The sequence below is a fragment of the Euprymna scolopes genome, chromosome 2, assembly GCF_053919585.1.
Source record: "Euprymna scolopes isolate OS-2025 chromosome 2, ASM5391958v1, whole genome shotgun sequence".
In the NCBI taxonomy this organism is placed as follows: domain Eukaryota; kingdom Metazoa; phylum Mollusca; class Cephalopoda; order Sepiida; family Sepiolidae; genus Euprymna; species Euprymna scolopes.
Window position 1 is genome coordinate 104,990,281 of NC_136483.1, and position 21,418 is coordinate 105,011,698.

The 21,418-nt window shown below is 34.9% G+C and overlaps 1 protein-coding gene across 50 annotated transcripts in view; it reads right to left on the reverse strand.

Annotated features, from left to right (window-relative positions):
• Positions 1-21,418, reverse strand: part of LOC145293800 (putative NADPH-dependent quinone oxidoreductase VAT1L) — a 324,545-nt gene that overhangs the window by 90,234 nt on the left and 212,893 nt on the right. For all 50 annotated transcript variants that reach the window (XM_080140590.1, XM_080140822.1, XM_080140814.1 and 47 more), the window contains exon 9: positions 9,312-9,341. In XM_080140590.1, the coding sequence (XP_079996716.1) occupies positions 9,312-9,341 (30 nt within the window). The remainder of the gene's footprint in view (positions 1-9,311; positions 9,342-21,418) is intronic.

Here is a 21,418-nt window from a genome sequence, read left to right on the forward strand (position 1 = left end):
TGCCGTTAAAAACAAACAAACCAAACACCGTGGATAAATATTTGAATGTATGAAAAACTTGACGTATAAAACCTTTTTTTTTTTTTTTCCAAAATTACTGTTTGCGCCATTAAATAACCCGAAAAGGAGTTGATATATCGTAAAACAAAACAACCAAACTATCAAATGCTTCAGGTCAACAGGTCAAGATTCTTTGAGTGAAATAAAAAGGAAAATAAAAAAAGGAAAAATAGTAAAGGAAAAACGAGGGAGGAAGAAAAAGAGTGTAAGAATCATTTTGAAGGATTCAAGCAGGCGCCTAATGACTATGGGCCTTTCTTTCTAATGTTTAGTTTATCTTCTCTCTAAATCAAAAAGATAATTTGGATACGAAATATTTTAAATAAATATTAAAATTTGAAGTCAATTTTGTCCGGAAAAAATTCACTGATTTTTCCGGTTATCGAAATCAAATTCAATAGATACAAATTAAAAGGTTGAATAAAAGAAGAAAAAGTGAATGAAGAAAAAAAAAGGGGTAAACGAAGGAAAACAATGAAAGAAAAAAATGAGAGAAAAATTAGGAAAAAGAGTGATTGAAGGAAAATAAAAAGAAAAAGGAGGAAAGGGGGAAAACATTAGCAAAAGAAAAAGAGTGAATGATGAAAAAGAAAGAATAACTATGTTGGAAAAAGAAAAGAATGAAAATAAAATAAAGAATAAAAGAAAGATAAATAAAGAAATAAAGAAAAAAGAAGGAAGAGTGAATAGAGAATCATGAAGAAAAGAAAGGGTGATAGTGAAGACGGAAAAATAATGAAAAGAAAAAGAATGAAAAGTGTAAAAAGTGAAACGATGAAAAACCTGAAAGATATTTTGGGTCACAAATTTAATCGAATACCAATGGAAATCAGAGGTTGCTCGGAGTGCTGGGTCGAGAATGCCAGAATGCCGATGTGAATCAGAGGTTGCTCACAATTAGAGATCGAGATTGCCTGAATGCTTATGAGAATCAAAGATTGCACTAAACAATGGGTTACATGCTGATGGAAATCAGAAGTTGCTCGAAACAATGGGTAGAGATTGCCTGCATGCTGATAAAAAATCAGAAGTTGCTCGAAACTATGGGTAGAGATTGATGACATGTTTATGGAAATCAGGGATTGGTTGAAATGACAGGTTGAGATTGTCTGAATGCCGATGGAAAACAGGTTGCTCAAAACAGGCTGAAATGGCTTGAATGCCAGTGGAAATTAAAGATTGCTTGAAATGACATGCCACAATTGCCCGAATGAAACCGGCCATAGAGATTCAATACAAGTAGTTGTGTCATCTTGAATAGTCATGCTGACGAGCATAAACATAAAAGCCTTTTTTTTTTTTTTTTTTTTTTTTTTTTAGATATTCTGTTGGATTCTATCTTGATATGATTCTTCTATACACCGAAACATGCAATACATGTAGAACTCACTTTTGATTTTGTCAAATTCTTTTCTTTCACCTAAAAATGTAAAGAACGTAAATACAAAGCGTTTTCATTGCAAAAATTGTTTGCAATTATTTTAATTTTATTTTTTCCCCCCATTTGGAAATTTAGGAAAGATTGAAAGATACTTGGATTTTTCCTGCGGAAAATTTTCCCAAAAATCAAAACACGAAATCAAAACAGAGGCTGTCTCAACTTCATTGGAAAAGGTAACAAAACAATTGCGATCCCGTATCAATTGAATTATTCTAATCTTCATTGTTATAAAAAAAAAAAATGCTTCAGACGATGTAACTACTGATCTACAGAAAGTCAGAGGTTACATTTCTTAATATGTCACCACCTATCAAGGTTAAAAACATTCGGGAATAAGAGTTAATGCGATGGATAGATTAACCATTGAATGGTGAAGAATACTATGAGAGGAATGAAAATTTCCACATACTACACTCTCAAAACAACAGCCTATTCAGGAAACAGTAATTCTTCAAAGCAGGGGAGGGTAGAGCGGTAGCCCAAGATATATCCAAGGCTTTTGACAGGGTATGGCAGGATGGTCTTCTAAGGGAAAAATCAAATCTTATGGTATCACTGGACAAATACTTAATATAATTAAATCTTTCTTAAATAAGAGAAGAATCCAGGTTGTCCTCGACGGTCGTACATCTAAACAATATGATATAAATGTGAGTGTACCTCAAGGGTCTATCCTTGGATCTTTATTATTCCTAATATTCATAAATGATCTCCCTGATAAAATTGTTTCTGAAATGGGTATATTTGATGATGACATAACGCCTTATAACAGGCACAAGGGGAAAACAAATGAACACATATCTAAGGCAATGGCAGAAACACTAGAGGAAGACCTCCAATCTTTAGTAGAATGGGGACAAAAATGGATGGTCATATTCAATGCTGCGAAAACTAAGCTTTTTTCCTTCAATAATTATGAGAAACCTTCTCAACCTCCAATAGCTATGGCTAAATATACATGCCCTGAAAGTACTTCATTCAAACTCCTCAGCTTAACGTTCACAGGGAACATGAGTTGGAACAGATACATTGAGAGCATTGCTTAGAATGCTGCGAAGATGGTGGGTTCTCTCTACCATGCTAGAAAGCTACTTATGCCTGAAAGTATCCTGTATTTCTACAAGGTCACCATTCGCCCATGTATGAAGTACTTTTGTCACATTTGGGCTGGTGCATCTGCTACTAGTCTCTTGCTCCTGGGCAGGGTTCAAAAGAGTCGCCAACCCAAAACTGTCATCAAAGCTTCAACCTCTGTACCATCGATGAAATGCTGCATCCTTCTGCCTGTTCTACAAGTATTTTAATGGTGAATGCTCCAACAAATTACAAGCCCTTGTACCTCTTCGACGTAAATACCCCCGACAAACCCGACAAGCAGCTAAATTCCACCTCTACACAGTAGATATCCCTAGATGTAAGAAAGCCTTCTACTCTAATATTTTCTTCTCCAGAACTGCTAGAATTTGGAACTCCTTTTCGGTTCCTGATTTCCTAACTGTACTGACATGCAGAAGGTCAAGTGTAATGTAAATGGACATCTCGCTGCTCAACTCCCTACATAGTATCCCCACAACTTATGTTCCCGATAGTAGCCCCCTACATCAAAGTGGCACTCTGTCTTGTTTGGGGTGAAAATGGAATTTTAAAAATAAAATGGTCAGAAACATCGCTTGTGAAATATAATGATCAAAGGATAAAATATAGAAGTAAACCTAAGGTCCACTCTTTTACGTTTCCATATATGGGCTTATGTGTAAGAGCATGGGTTAATAAGTTTTCAGTGACAGTCTGCTGGAAGTTGAAACTCCAATTCTTACTATGAGCAATAACAACTAAGAATAGTATAACTGATCACCCTGTCATGACTGATGGAATGTGAACGATCTACCCACATGGATTAAATAAAAGACGTCAGCTCAAAATTTCATCCAGATTCCTGAATTCGACATAAAAATTCTCAAGTTTGACTATTATGTTTCCAAGTTTGAAAAGATGCACCTGAAGAAGGTGGGAGGTTACATCGGTTGAAACTTGTGAAAATAACAACAAAGACGAGAATAATAACCTGAATAATAAATATGATGCCCAATTATCAATCCTTATCATAAGAATTTTGAAATGTATTTGGATTCTTCAAACTACTGTTCTCATCTTAAGTGTTATTTTCACAATGTTTTAGTCGATGTAACCCTCGACCTTCTTCAGGTGTATCTTGTCGAACTCGGAAATCTTTCTACCAAATCTGCATGGAATTTCGAATAGAACCCTTTATTCAATCCATGGGGGTAACATGTTCTTATTCTGTCAGCCATGACCGGATAGAAGTCTTAACATCTATAGTGATAACTAGTAAAGAATAGATTTAAGGGTCTCAAAATTCATACTAGAATTGCCTACAAGTACAAGAAAATTTTCAGTTGTAAGTGGCACTCCCCTGAAGGTTGATGGTTCAATTCTCAGTATAGGCGATACTAAGAATACAATTGCAAATTATTTAACAGATCACCCTGTCATGGCTGGCAGAACCAAAGCATGTTACCCCCATAGCTAGCCGATTCAGGAAACAGTAATTCTTTCTTCTTTATCAGAAACATCATCTGTGGAATACTGTTACGTTGCGCAAGGACCCCAGGTTGGGAACGGTCGTAGTTAGTAAGTTCACCGCTGCAACAAAACCTAGCAGCCGACTTTTACTGATCGTCTAGTTTGTTTAGGATTTTGGTTGTCATGGCAACTGCTAAAACAGCAGAGTTATTTCCCCCTTGACCGTGCATTTTTTTCTCTTACTCGTCGTCAGCTGTCAACCGCTTGTCATAATACCGTTGCCGGCTGAAACAAAATTAACATGCACACAAAAATCAGACGTAACTCAGCACACCAATCAAGACGTAAGACACGATGGCTTTTTGTATAAAAATATATTTTGTTATAGAAATATTTTTCTCATTCTGTACATAAATGATTTTCAACAGTTCACAGTTTAACGGTGCGGCTTGCTTCTCTGTCATTCAGTGATGGGGAGGAGGGAAGAGACGTTACGCACTCAACAAACGCACTTCTTCTGTGGTCCTCAGACCAGCTCCTTCTGCTGGACTCCAAAAATCACGTCATTATATTCACATGATCTTTGTTCGGTATTTTTCCATTCCACTGGTCGATCAAATCTGTTATCGATAATGGATCACGCATTTCCCGGTCATGTTTTAAGTTTTGTTGACAATGCATTGGCTGCATCTGACCCAGAGACTCGGTAACCCATTTCTCTTCAGCTAACCGACTATTGAATTTGTTTATACACGTGCGTCGCCACCTCGTGCCAGCTTTTCATGACATTCCGATCTTCCATTGCAGTGCAAGGAATGTCACGTTTCAGCCAAAAATGCGTCTCCCCACAAACCTTCACTTTTGTAAACAAAAACATCGTCGTCCGATTTCTGTTTATGACGTAATTATTTTTGCCGCTTTGACTGGTGGACAATCGATATTCGATGCCCACCTTTCAAATCTTTTATTATTTTTTTTTAAAGAAGTTTTTTTATTTTCACAGTTATGTATCGGATGGTCCCATCCATCCATTACATAACAATAAAAGGATCAAAGGACACAATATAAAAGTAAAATGTTTCCGTTCCAAATTCCATGCAGATTCCAGAGTTCAACAGGAAAATTACCGAGTTCAGCAAAATTCACCTGAAAATTTGTTTTTGTTTTTCGTGATTAAGAGTAATCTTTGCTCCTCAGCAATATAAATTTGATAATTAACGTCGGACGATTGCCATCTTAAGATTATTTACAACATGGGGAGAGTGGTAATTTGATAGACCCTTTGACATCTATGATCTTCATCAGAGCAGCAACCTTTTTGCAAGCAGGTACCAAGTGACCAACTGGAACCCAAGAATGGTCAGCTCTGGTGACGTCACAAGGAGTAAAGTTTACAATTGAGATGTTTTGATTAGTATTATTGTATACATACTGAATATTGTTTAACAAAAGAATGAAGAGCATTTGGGATAAATTTGACACGTTTGGAAAAAGATATAAACAAACCACGTCATATCTTGATGTGTTCTCAAAATTAAAATTGTATCTATTGAAGCACCTTTTGCGAAATACAGCACACTCAAAGAATCCCCACGACCTTTGAGTGAGACCTGAACCTAGAGCAGGCAGCTTTCAAGCTGTCCTTCATTGTAGGCAGTACAGTTTGTGTCTTTTTAAACTGTGCTCTGTACATATTTGGGATTGCAATCAGGTAAATTGAGAGGGGTAGGTCAAATGTTGGGACTGGTAAATTCATGAAAGTTCTTAGACATTCACTTCTGGGTTTTCCTGAAGGTGTGCTATGGAACGGAGTCCTGCTGCCACACATATTACCTTCTCACTCTCCCCACTTGACAACAGTGGACAGCAACTCAATATAGCTATCTAAATTGAGTTTCAGTCTCTTTTCAAAGATGTGGAGAGGCCTTCAACTGAAAACACACTCAAAGATTAACACAGTTTGAGAATTTGATCTTTATGATGTGCTGAGCTTTATGCAGTATGTAGGATAGATCCTGATTGTTCTGCACGTGGTACAACTGGTTCTGCAGAAATTCTTCCTGTATGCAAAGAAACAGAGCACCCCTGGTTCAGATATTTAAACTTGTTCAAGAGTTTTTGGCTTTTATGAGTCTTTTGGGTGTTAGTGGTAATTGACTCCCGAGATTATTGTATATGGAGTAGTGAATATCATCGTTCAATACGTTCTTTTTAGTCACCACTCGAACGCCCATTTCTCTCACCAATGGTCCATATTACCTTGCTGCAGTTTTTTGCAGCTGTTTGGTGCATTTCGTTGTGAAAATAAACAGAATGCCTGCTATGATCATTCTCTATATCTCCCCATTATTCAACTCACATCTCACAACCTTCAAGGAGTACTGAACTGCAACAAAATTTTCACTATCAATAATTGTCATGATGCAGGCCAAGATTCTGGTGCTTTTGAATCATCTATGGTCTCAAGCTTTTAAAATCACGCATTATACAACTGGTTATAGCAGATGTATTTCTCATCTGGTACAAACCAGCTCAATGGGATCTTTGACCTTGTTGACAATGTCCTTGAATTTCGTAAGACAGTTTTTTTTAGCCTTAGCGTTAAGTAGTTAGTCTTTCTGACTCTTTTACAAAAAAGTTGTGAAGGTCCTTGTTCAGTAATTTCTTAATAGTTGTCCATCATTCATGCCAAGGTTCACACTGCCTCGCCTAGATATTTCTACATTTCTGGAAGCTAATCAACGAATTTCGATGTGCGGACACAGAATACTTCCTGCTAACCATTGCTTCAATAGCTCTATCTGTTGCACTTTACTACCATTAAATACTTTGAATAAAATAAGAGAAAAAAAGTTTTCAAATTTACCTCAAAACCCTGTAAATAGATAGATAGATAAATAGGCAGATCATCATACTAGACTTACCTGTGACCCGTTTAATCATAACCAATGCCACTATTATTCTATTTTTATTGCATATGACAATTCATAAACTGTGACAACAGAGAACCTGAATACCTACTAAACTATCATCGACTGTCTAAGGTCTCTCTTTACATTGGTTTGTCAGGATACTTTTCCCTGCAAGGAAATCCTAACTAAATATTCAAAATAATATAGTATTTGCAGCACAAATAAGAACTCCTCAGTGTGTCTAACCCACACTAGCCTTTACAAGGAATGGTACACCTTCTCCAAGTAATGTTACTCCACAAGACCAGATAAATTCTTGTCTTGGTATCCAGTAAGATCAAGAGACCAAAAAGAAAGACATACTATAACACATTTTAATGGTCAATTGGGGAGAGGGAAATGATATTCTCAACTTTTGTTTTACAAACTTAGTGTTTGAGAGGTAACAAAGAACTTTAATGGAATATTTGAATATCTATATATCTCATATAGAGATCAAGTGTTAGCCATAGCAAGGGAGAACCCTTTATTTCTGAGAACTTCGACTTAATTAAAATGAAACAAAACGCGAGAGAGAATTTGTGATATATCTGAAGAAAGTCTGAATTACCTACTAGACATTCTCTTTCAATATTACAACGCGTTTTAGTCACTCATGGTTTACATCAGGTGTTTCTAAAATATGGCCAACGGGCCAGATTTTGACCGCCAAAGTCTTTAATCCACCCTGCAGAGCACTTATGGAAAACAAAAATATTTAGGAAAAATTTTTAAAAATATGAAAATAGTGTGACTTTTTTTTTTTTTTTTTCAAAAGTAATTAAAAGAATGAAGTTTTGTGTAATAACGGTATGAAGAACCACAGCAATAAGCTCAAATGGTTGACATGTTCTAGCTGTAGAGAAGTGCTGGCATTTGAACTCGAAATCCGTCTGATACGAAAAATAAGATAAATGCAAATTTAGGTGCTATTATGGTTCGAGGCCGCAGTAAAAAAAAAAAAAAAAAAAAAAAAAAAAAGACGTTTTTTTTTTTTTTTGGTTCTAGAGCAGTGACAGATTATTTTGTGCATGTGAGTTGAGAAGAGGACAAAAAGAGAATTACGACGGCGGTGACGAGGAAGAAGAAATAGACTGCTGATCGTTAAGAAGAAGTCCGAATCCGACCATTTTTTTTTCTTTTTTCTTTATTTGAGAACAAGCAAACGTTAGGTCGAGCAGGAACACAACTTGTATGTCGAACGAATTTACATGTAGGGATTAATTTACATGTAGGGATTAATTTACATGTAGGGATTAATTCCCGGAGAAAAGCTATAGAAAATATTTCATTTTGGAGAACCTGTTTCACTTTAAAAGCAAAACAGTACAAGATTTTTTTTCTTTCTTTTTTTTAATTTTGGCCTGCATAGTTTTCAAAAGTCATCAATATGGTCCTCCACCGTTCGAAAACGTTGGAAACTCCTCGTATCAATAATACACAGAAACAGCTATCCATTACACTTTACTGTTAAATATTAAAAATCTTTCTTAAATAGAAATTCTCAAATTTATTCTTAACACCTAATCCTATGAACAAAAAAAGGATACCCATGCATAAGAGTGATCCGTGCTGAAATAATAACGTTATTATTTAAAAAGCCATTCTTAACATGGGGAGGGGAAGGTGTTTTGTACCTATTCTGTACTTTAACCTTACAATTGAATAAAAAACATAAAACTTTAATTAAATGTGGAAATACGATTTAATAAATAGCGCGGATCACTCTGCATTAGCACAAAAAAAAAAAAAAAAATCGAACTTATTTTTTTGAAATTGCTTCTTAAGTAAGCAGCAAGAACTGCAAAGAATCAAATCTTATTTCAGCTTTTGGTGCCTATACTCCTGAACATAATAAAAATTAGAATTTGAATATAGATTTGTGGCAAATATTGTGTAATTCAATAATACTGCTGCAACAGAGGTGGGCTCCCTCTACCATACAAGAAAACTACTCATACCAGAGACCATCCTATATCTTTACAAAGCTATAATTCGCCCATGTGTAGAATATTGTTGCCACATCTGAGCTGAACTATCTACCACAAGTCTCTCAATCTTAGGGTTAAAGAAAAAAAAGTCTCTCAATAAAGTCTCTAATAACTCCGCATAATTGCCAAGCTCCAAACTTTTTTGGCTTCCCTGACTTTACTAACCTTCAGCAATTTAAATGTAATGTAAACAAACATCTTGCTGCTGAACTCCCCTCAGTCCCTGTTAAACACAATCTCAAATTGTAGGCCCTTATGTTCCAAGTGGCAATACTCCTTGGTTGGAGTGGAGTGACAATAAGTTAAAAAAAAAAAAATACTCACTTCAGCTTCGGCTTCATTCTTTGTCTTTTCCTGCAAAAATAAAATAATTTAAGTAATTATCAACATCGAATAATAAGATGTCATCAAAATTAACCATAAAAATCGTGAAATCTTGTTCACTGAAGTGTGGACGGAGTAAGCCAAATTTGTCTTATGAAATACTCCGTTCTGATTGGTCAAACAGAACACGTGACAGGCTGTGAAACATTAATTGTTCCCACTAACAAGAACCTTCATAACATTGCCCACGTAAGGATGGGCCAAAGTATTATAAGGATCTTATTTCTCCATATTGTATGAAGTATTTCCCAAGTTACGCCATGGAAACGCTGATAACTTCAAAACTATTTGTAATCTTGAGTATTATTTTCACAGCGTTTCAGCCAATGTAATCCCCAAATTTCTTTAGGTGTATCTTTTCAAATGTGGGAATCTTTCTGGCAATCAGCATAGAGTTTAGAATGAAACACTTATTTAATCCACAGGGGTAGCATTCTCTCGATCCGTCAGCCATGACCGGGTAGAACTCTTATGTAATTTGCAATTGTATTCCTAGTATCACCTGCACATTGTCATTAAAATCAGTGAAATCGCCCATTTTTCGTTCAAATCGATTGCTTGCCTGCTTTAGTTAGGGACCCATCGTGGTGCACCAGGAGGAATACTGGGTAGTCTACATGGCACTTTAGAAAATTTACTGTTGATTTTATCAAATCATGTGATTACCATTGAAAGCATACCATATAGCTACAACTACTGTCAATAAATTCCCTTTCTCACACTGTATACCTAAAACTAAGCAGAACTTTCATGAGCAAAGTTTCTTTCCTAGAACTGTCCATCTTTAGAATACAGTACTACAGAACTGCTCACTCAGCTGACTATAAATAACATGGTCGTTTTCAAGTTCAATGTAAACAAATTATTGTTGAATTGTCCTTTTAAATAGTTAATTTCTCACCCAGTCATAATCATTGTTACTAATCCCATCCGTGTTTCACTGTCTACCTGTCAAATTCACATACCTTTATCCTCGAGTGGCCTTTAGGCCTTGATAAGCGGTAACTCAGTTGTAAAAAAAAAAAAAGTAAAATATCCTCTAGAGAAAAAAAATGTTAAAATCTCAAACTTAGATACACGGTTCAGGCTTTATCTTTATGTAGTTTTCATTGGCTTACTACAGTCACATTCGAGGATCATTAGATTAAAATTACCAAACGTTAGACTGTCGGGAAAATTTAATTCCGACTATAGTTGGACTGGATGGTCCGAGATGAAGCCGGTATAAAGATTGCAAAATTATTGTTATTTCACGATCCCAACACGATCCCAACTTGGGAGTCGGTTAACAGCTTGAAGAAATATGACGCATTGACTCTCTGGGTAGATGTTGGACGAAAGGAACCAATGACACCCGCATCCCACAGAGGCCCCCGTTCACAGCATACCTCATTATCACGCCCAAACCTGGAAAGGTGCCTGTACGTCGGCAACATGTGCTCACCAAGGTACTGTTCGCAACCTACCGCATCACGTAACATAAATAGAAGCAATATTAGCGCCACTGGCAGACAGGGAACACCACAGAACATGGACTACATCGGCACCCTTCAGAACTCTCTTGAATGAAGTGGCACGCACCAATGACCAACCTCTCTGGCCCAAGACATGTTCAATATATATATATATATATATATATATATATCTCCAAGGGCCAGCGCCTCCCACCACGCCTCTCAGTAACAACATAAAATGTCAGAGTCAAAGACACCTTGGGGTAGAACCGACCTTCTCAGACCTCCACCCCTCCTTAGCATTGGTACTTCCTTTATTTTTTTCCACAAGATAAACATGTCTGTCATTCCTCTATTCAAAACAAGACTTGATAATGCAAGATAATTTCCTGAACTACACTAATTTTCGTTTTATCGAATGTAGCAGCAAGTTCTGACATGTTTACCAGAAAGAACAGTTGGAAATAAGTCATACACGATCCACTATGACGACGCAATTCCTGCAACTATGTAGCTAAAAATAAAACAGTGCTATTAAACCTGACACTGTAATATGGGACAAGAGGGAGAAAAAAAACAACCTCAGAAGTTAATGTCCTCAATGATGTTAGGTCAAACAAAGCTGGGAGGGAAAAGATAACGAAATATTAAGGTTTTATGCAGGACATGAAAAGAAACTGGAATCTTAGTTGTTATCCGTAGTTGTGGGAGCAACCGGCCCCATGAAAAAGAATTTAAAAAAAATACCTGGTAAATATATCCGGTGAACCAAGTGCAAGAGAGATACAAACAATTGCACTTAAACGGGTGGTTAAATTCTTAAAATCTCTCAGATGAACTGTTTGAGATAGCAGGTGAAGGTCTGGCAGTCCGGTAAGATGCTCCATCCCCAGACAGAACAAAATAAGAAAATTGAAAAAAAAAATAAAATAAATAAGGATTGATATTCGAAGTCATGGTGATCTGTTATCACAAAGCTGACTTGATAGGAGGGGGTTCTGGAACCGTTTTAATTGAATCAGGAAAAAGCAAGTTGACAGATTATTTCTGTCGGGATGTAGACCATTAGGGAAATGATCGTAATGTTGTTTCATTGGAGTTTCAGATTACATCAAATTTATCACCATGGCAACAATGCCAATCAGTTTTCTGCAGGTGATGACGCAACGAAACAGTGTTTAAGTGCAGTTAATAACCTCGCATCCAAATCTGTTCAATTTTATCATTCAGATTAACAAAGACAATGAAATATTGCTTGATAAAGATGATTCGGCAATTGTTTAGAAAAGTTAATAGAAAAAAGTTAAAGAAAAAAGTTAAAGAAAAAAGGTAAAAATGGGTAAAAAAAACAAAAAAACAAATAGGTAACAAATAACTGTTACCAAAGGCTAGAACAATTACTTTCCAACCTAATTTAATCAGTTTTTTTTTTTTATGTTTAAATATTTTTAAACATATTTTTATTACATGTTATTTCGACAGTTTTAATCTAACCTTCAAAATGGCTGAACACAGTTTCCAGAAATAAATGAAGATTTTATGCATAATTTTTTTTCGTCGTTAAAATACTTAAAAAAAAAAAAAACGCACAGAAGAAGAGTGTGAGGTACCTGACATCGAGCTGTGAGGTTCTGTTAAGACACAGTCACTATACAATGCAACACAATAGAATGTGTAAATGTCTCCATTGAACAATCTGTAACAAGTTGAATATCGAATGTAGTAGCAAATCCTGGGAACATGTTTACCAGAAAAAACAGTTGGAAATAAGTCATACACCATCCACTATAACTATGCAATTCTTACATACATTGAAAACAGAGCCGTAAAGCCTGACAGAGATATGGGGCAAGAAAGGAGAAAGAAGCAACCTTGGGAGAAGTTAGTGTCCTCGATGATGCTGGGTTAAACAGAACTGAGAAGGAAAAGGTAACGAAATACCAAGGTCCCATGTACCACATGAAAACAAACTGAAATCTTAGGAAGATCTCCATCATTCCAGTAGCTGTGAGATCAACCGTACTCAAGAAAAAGAATTAAAAAACGTATTTGCTAAATATACCCCGTGAACCAAGTGCAACAGAGATACGAACAATAGCACTTAAAGGTCAGTTAGAATCTTGAGAAGATTTCTTAATTGAAATGTATGAGAGTGGGTGAATATTTGGCGTTTGGTAAGATGCTTTATCCTCGGTCAGAACAAAATAAGGTACTCATGCAGAGAGTGATCCGTGCTGAAATAATAATGTTATTATTTAAAAAGCAATTCTTAACATGGGGAGGAGAGTGTGTTTTGTACCTATTCTGTATTTTAACCATACAAATGAATAAACATCATAAAATTTCAATTAAACATGGAAATACGATTTAAAAAATAGCGCGGATCACTCTGCATTAGCACCCAAAATAATACCAAAAAAAAATTATTTTTTTTAATCTACATATGTATAAAAGTAACTTATGTGCATTAAAAAAATCTAGTAAAAATAAACCAAAAGGGAAAAAAAGATATTGTAAAATTAGCAAATATTCACAGTAGACATAAAAAGAAGCCACTGCTTTTTATTTTTTAAATATTCAAATCGGATTTTTTTTTTTTTTTTTTTTTTAAATTTCAGTTGGTTGAGTTTGGTTAGCCAATTCTAGTCAAATGAGACAAATCTTTGATTGTAATTGGTGGCAGGCAGTGGCGAGCATAAACATGCTGCTTGTTTTACGTTAAATTAATATGTAAAACTGATCCTCCAATCCGCATTTTAAAATAATCGTTTCTTAGTTTTGCCTTTCTTTCCGTGAATGATAAAAGATACAATAATACAGTTTATTAAAAATAAATAAAATAAATAACGCGACAACAAAAAGGAATTTTAATGTTCGATCTTGGGGCGGGGGGGGGTACTTTATTAAAACTATAAAAGGAGGAAGCCAGTTCCCTCGACCAACAGAATAAATAGTAAAAGTGAAGAATAGTTAAGTCGAGCAATCGTAAAAAAGAAAAAAAAAAAGTGGTCTGAAATGTTTAAAAAGTTGTTACAAACCTGCCTTATGCAACTTGTACAAATCTGGGTGGACCAAAAATGAATGAAGAGAAAAAGAAAAAAAATGGCCACATTATCTCTTTATATGCCTGCCATGTTGCCACCTGATATACAAATGAGATGCTCCTGGTTGGAGATAAAAGAGACCTGATTTTCAGAGAGGTCGTTCAGTTTGGAGTTGGATTTTTAAGAAGCAAGTTCGATCAACAGAAGTGCGTTTGAAGTTGAGAGAGTAATATCAGAGAGTTGAGTTTTTGGACTAAAGAATTTTGGCAGCAGTTTACTTGACCAATTTAACCACAAACAAACAAAAACAAATTAAATGCTTTATGTCCAACGCAGCAGAATTAATTATCTATCGACTTGTATAATTTTAATGTAATAAAACTGTTTTAATGTTGTTTGTTTTTTTTTTTTTTAAATATTTTATGGTTGCTTGTTGCTTAACTGTTACAAGTCTTCATTATTAAAATATTGGAAAAGCTATGAATTACCCACCACTAATCTTAAGTACGGGCTTGTCAGTCGGACTTAGGGTAAGGAGTATGATAAGTCATCTTTGTTTACAAATTTTCAGGAATTAGCCCCTACCCCAACGGTTAAGCGACAAGCGGTCATTTGTTTTTTTTTTGTTGTTGTTTTTTGTTGTTGTTGTTGTTGTTGTTGTTTAGGTAAAAATGCATTGCTGAAATAAACTCTTGAAATATTTTTTTTTTTTTTGCATACTTAAAAACAGTTTCAGTACGTTAGAATTGTACAGATCGATAGACAATTTAATTTTACAGCATTTGGCATAGTCATATTGTTTTTATTTTTTTAAGTTTTGCGATATGTCAACTGTAAACTATTCTGCACTTTTACTAAGTTAATACTTATTTTAAAATATACGGTTAAGGGTTGTTTCTCTCCTATTTAAAACTATACATATAAATATATATATATAAATATATATAAATATATATATATAAATATATATATATATAAATATATATATAAATATATATAAATATATATATAAATAAATATATATATATAAATATATATAAATATATATATATAAATATATATATATATATATATATATATATATATATAAATATATATATATAAATATATATATATATAAATATATATATATATAAATATATATATATATAAATATATATATATATAAATATATATATATATAAATATATATATATAAATATATATATATAAATATATATATATAAATATATATATATATAAATATATATATATAAATATATATATATAAATATATATATATAAATATATATATATATAAATATATATATATAAATAAATATATATATATAAATATATATATATAAATATATATATATAAATATATATATATATAAATATATATATATAAATAAATATATATATATAAATAAATATATATATATATAAATATATATATATATAAATATATATATATATATATAAATATATATATATATATATATAAATATATATATATATAAATATATATATATATAAATATCTATATCTATATATTTTTATAAAGTAATGGGGTTCGTGTGTTTCTGTCTGTGTGTACAGCTCTCCATCATCAACGAAATATAAAGGAGGTAAGAGGGTAGATCTCTCCTGGTAGAGAAACATTAGAACCCATTTTTGGATGTTTCTGCTAACGGAGACATAAGAATCTATGCCTAATTTCTTTATATACTAGTCTACAAACCACCCCCATATCGAATGACTTATGCTCATTTGCATATCACATTATATTAAATCTCTTTAACTAATTACCTCGACCTTATTACATATTGGAAATATTCTAATCATTTCAACTGTACTATTTACAAAATCTATTTAACATTTAATTATTTAATATATTTTCATTTAATTTTATATTCGATTTATTTCACTTTACGTATATTATCAAAACAATTCATTGGCGAGCAAAGCTTTATGTTTTGGGATTGTATTGAAAATGTAATGGAAATTTCAATTTCGTTCCGTTTTAATCTTTTATATTTTACTTGCCAATATAATTGAAAGAATACAATTCAACTATCGTAATTTTATATAAATAAACAAAAACAAATATTTTAAAATAAAACTTTATTAAAAAAGAAATAATTTTATTTTTAAATGAAAAAAATCAATTTAGTAAAATAATTGTATTAAACACCCCCAGCCTTGTCAGCAAACCTGTAAACCTATAAAAGTTAACATTTCGAATGTAAACAGTGATTTTTCGATTTTGTTAGCGCTTGCCGCAATTAAACACAATTAAAACGGAACTAACTTTATTTCCATTTTTTTAAACAACCCCCAAAACATAACGCTCTCTTCCAGTTATAGCCAATGTTTTTTTAATTAAATAAAACAGGTCAAAATAAACAGATAAGCGCATTTTCTTTTACATTTTTCTTACAACCAACGTTGTCATTTTAACCAACTGCAGGATACCGTTACTTTTGTGGGGTTGTTTTGAAAATGGCACGGAGATTATAATTTCGTTCCAATTTAATCTTTCTGGTCGAGCCTATTTCGAAAGCCTGTCTTATCATAGATTTGAACTACAAATAATTTATTACATTTTGATTATTACTATCTTAAGACTTAAAGCTTATATTTATTTCATTTTTCTATTTATATATTGAATTAGTTATTTCCAGTCTTATTTAAACTTAGTGCTTTCTTTAAACCGGATGAACCTTTTATAAAAATATGAGTTTAACGTAAAGAATACGAACAAGGTTTTATTCAACTGAATTTCTTCCAGTTTACTAACAAAATATATAAATTTAAAAGAGATATAAATAATAAAATAAAAAGGTTATGTAATTTAAAAGAAATACACGTACTCACAAAAGCAGAACTTTTTTTTACACATTTTTTTCTTTAAAACCATAACAATGAGACTAACAATTACCTAGATCTTAGTAATTATTTGTTTTAATAGAACTGTTTTAATTGTATTGTTTACATATATTAGTTAACCTAAGTTGGTATTACATTTATTTTACATTTACTTTTTTTTTTTAATTATTACTTTTAGACTGTGACGTTTACACCCGGAAGTAATGAGTCACAAGTGGGTCGCTTTTATTCATTTTTGCTACAATATAATTGGTCAAGATCAAAGTGTAGCATCTGTTCTTCAGATGCTGCACTTCTATTTCTTGTTCTCTTTCGGTGGAGGAGAAATCCTTCACGACTGAGACAATTTTTATTTTTGTACCTTTTCTCCACGTTAAAAAACGACCCTGGTGTCTAACTCTGTCCCGTAGGGAGGCATAGTAAATAGGTACTTAGTTAATCTAAGTTGGTATTACATTTATTTTACATTTACTTTTTTTTTTAATTATTACTTTTAGACTGTGACGTTTACACCCGGAAGTAATGAGTCACACGTAGGTCACTTTTATTCATTCCTTTTGGTCAAGATCAAAGTGTAGTATCTGTTCTTCAGATGCTGCACTTCATTTTCTTGTTCTCTTTCGGTGGAGGAGAAATCCTTCACGACTGAGACAATTTTTATTTTTGTACCTTTTCTCCACGTTAAAAAACGACCCTGGTGTCTAACTCTGTCCCGTGGGGAGGCATAGTAAATAGGTACAATATAATTGTTTATAATTGTACTATTCAGAAATATTATTTATAGTTCGTCCATTTCAGTTAGTATACATTTCCTTTACGCTTAATTAATTTGCAATCATTAATATCGTTAAACAATTCCGTTTAAAACCGAAATTATGCCACCCAAACGAAGTAGAAACGAAAGTGAGGAAGAAAGAATGGAAAGATTGGAAGCTAATAGACTAAGAGTTGCTGCAATTCGCTCCAATGAAAACAATTCAGATAGAGAAAGACGTCTAGAACTTAACAGGATACGTCAAAGAGAAAGGAGAGCAAGACTGTCAGATTTGGAAAGAGAAACCCAACGTGAAGCTGACAGAACTAGACATGCTGTAAGGCGGTTAAATTCATCACAAGATGAAATTCAAGAAAGGCAAAGATATGCACTGGAAAGAGAAGCAATATTACGATCGAATGAATTATATGAGGTAAGTAGACGTACACAAGGTGAGTTGAGAGTGGCTCAACGACATCAGAATGAATCGGAAACCCAACGAAGCTTTCGCCTATACCAAGGGCAACAACGAGAGGCTGCATGGAGAGAGAGTATGACTTTGCCCCAGCAATTGACAGAAAACGAGGCAGCTAGACAACGAATGACTGCTTTGAGACACCATGAAATAGAACACTGCAATAGAAAAGGATTGCTCTACAACAAAAATGACTCTCTCACTACAGCTGATATAGGAAAAATGGACAAAGTATGTCAACATTGCTCAGCTGTAAAATTTAAAGGAGAAACTTCTGGTTGTTGTTGTTCTTCTGGCAAAGTTGTGCTTGATAGCTTTCCACCACTGCCTCAGTTGCTTCAAGATTTGCTCTCCGGCAATGGTCCCATCTCTAAAGATTTTCTGCAAAATCTACGCAGTTATAACAATTGTTTTGCAATGACATCATTTGGTCACAAAATTGCGACAGTACATGGGTGGAATCCTTCTTTTAGAATTCGAGGCCAGGTTTGCCACCAGATTGGGAGTCTTTTACCACCTGAAGATGAAACAGCAAAGTTTATTCAAGTCTACTTCTTGGATAGTCTGGAAGAGGAACTACATAATCGGGGACGTGACAGTAGACTCAATAGAGACATTCTCCAAAGTCTGACTGAATTTTTACATGAGAACAACAGCTTTATTTGTCAGCTGAAAACAACAAAGGAGAGGGTTGAAGAAGAACACTTGGTAGAACATAAAGTTGTCATAAGGGAAGACCGAAGGCCGCAAGAAGAGCATCCACGGCGATTCAATGCTCCAACAACAACGTATGAGATTGGAATATTAATGGAGAATGAACCAACAGCTAACCGGGATATTGTCTTGCGTTTTAGAAATGATACATTAAAATGGATCTCCGAACTACATCCCCTCTACGATACTTTAATGTACCCGTTAATGTACCCCTATGGTTCTCCATCTTACAACATCTACATGAAGGCATCCAATGGGCGAAAAGTTACCCAACAGCAATTTTATTCGTACCATTTAATGACTCGGCCTGGAAACTATTTTCTCTGGTACCGAAGGCTATTTCAACAATGGCTGGTGGATGTGTACTGCAAGATTGAAACAGAACGTTTACAGTTCCTGAGGCGTGAGCAACAGACCCTGAGAGCTGACAATTATAGCAACTTGAGAGATTCAATTCTTAGGGAGGATGGGAATCCAGAACAGTTTGGTCAACGAGTTGTACTTCCGGCAACTTATACAGGAGGCCCTCGATACATGTTTGAGCGTCAAAGTCATGCCATGGCATATGTTCGGCGAATGGGCCGAGCCGACCTCTTCATCACGTTCACAACAAATCCAAAGTGGACAGAAATTACAGAAAATTGTCTTCAAGGGCAAGACCCTCAGGATCGTCCAGATATTGTTGCCAGGGTTTTCAGGCAGAAGCTAAAAAAGTTACTTGAATTTATTAAAAAGGGAGGATTTGGCAGGTTGAGGGCTTTCCTGTACAGTATTGAATATCAAAAAAGAGGACTGCCGCATGCACACATCCTCACCTGGCAGGCCCCAGAGGACAAACTTCTACCAGAAAAAATGGATCTCTGCATATCTGCAGAGATCCCTGACAAAGAGGAAGATCCTGATCTTCATGCTAAAGTGATGGCACATATGGTGCATGGACCTTGTGGACCATTTAATCCAAATTGTCCATGTATGATTGACAACAAATGTTCCAAAAAATACCCAAAAGAATTTCTTCAGTGTACCAAGCAAGGCCAAGACTCTTACCCCAAGTACAGGCGAAGAAAACCAGAAGATGGAGGCCAGACTGGTACAATAAGGATGAAGAGAAATGGTCGGTATGTTAATCAAGAAATAACAAACCAGTGGATTGTTCCGTACAACAAGGTCCTCCTTCAGCAGTTCAACGCTCATATTAACGTAGAAATTTGCAGCTCGATCCAAAGCATCAAATATGTCCTCAAATATGTGAATAAAGGATGTGATCAAGCAGTGTTTGAACTACAAAGAACTGATGGAGCAGCTAACCAACAAGGCCAAGTACAAAGTCACATTGTGGATGAGATCCAGCAGTTCCAGAATGCAAGGTATGTCGGCAGTTCAGAGGCAGCCTGGAGGATATTGGAACATCCCATCCATGAACATTTCCCCCCAATTGTACAACTTTCTGTTCATCTTGAAAATGGGCAGCGTGTCATGTTCTCAGCTGATACTGCTCTGGAACGAGCCCAAGGTCCACCGCCTGCCACAACTTTGACAGCATTTTTTCAACTCTGCCATGAGGATGACTTTGCAAGGGGTCTCAAATACGTAGAAGTCCCTGAGTTTTACACTTGGAACAAATCGACAAAGAAATGGATGAGAAGAATGCGTGGGGTACAAGTTGAAGGTACTGAAAATGATGATGTATGGAAGGCACCATGCATTGGGAGAATCTACACGATTAGTCCAAAAGCAGGGGAGTGTTATTTCTTACGCCTGTTGCTCAATGAGGTTGCTGGTCCAACTTCATTTCAAAATTTGCGAGCATACAATGGTCAGGTGTTTGAAACATACAGAGCAGCGTGCCTTGCTCGAGGCCTTCTAGAAAATGACCATCACTTGCATCAAGCAGTAGGAGAGGCAAGTGCCACTCAATCACCTTCAAATTTGCGAAGCCTATTTGTGATAATTTTAACAGCCTGTGAGCCAAGAAATCCTCTTGAGATCTGGATGGCTTTTCGTGATGTAATATCTGAAGACATTCTTCACAGATACAGGCAAGAAGTTAACAATCCAGAAGCAGATTTTAATGAGGACATCTACAATAAAACTCTTTGTCTAATTGAAGAAAAAGTTCTCCTTATGTGCGGTCAATCATTGGCAAGCTATGGATTACCTGCACCAATGCAAGGGAGAGATGAAAGACTCGCGAGAGAGTATCAACGTGAAGTTACTTATAATCTTGAAGAACTTCCCTACAAGCAGAAAATATGCAAGAAAAACTGACCGATTCTCAAAGAGAAGTTTACAATTCATTCATGGCAATGTTGGAAGCACAAGGTGAAATGAACAAAAACATGATGTTTCTTGATGCTCCAGGTGGTACGGGCAAGACTTTTGTAATCAATTTGATCCTTGCAAAGATTAGGTCCATGAGAAAGATTGTGCTTGCAACAGCATTCAGTGGCATTGCTGCTACTCTACTACAAGGTGGCCGCACTCTTCACAGCACTTTTAAAGTACCCTTGGATACTCATCGAATGGATCAGCCAGTTTGCAAAATTACTGGTAACTCAGCCTTGGCAAATGTAATTAGAGACACCTCTGCAATCATTGTAGACGAAGCCCCAATGACGCACAAGAGTGCTTATGAAGCAATTGACCGAACACTGCAAGACATCACAGGAAACAAGAATCCCATGGGTGGCATTCCAACCTTATTTTGCGGTGATTTCCGTCAAATCCTCCCAGTG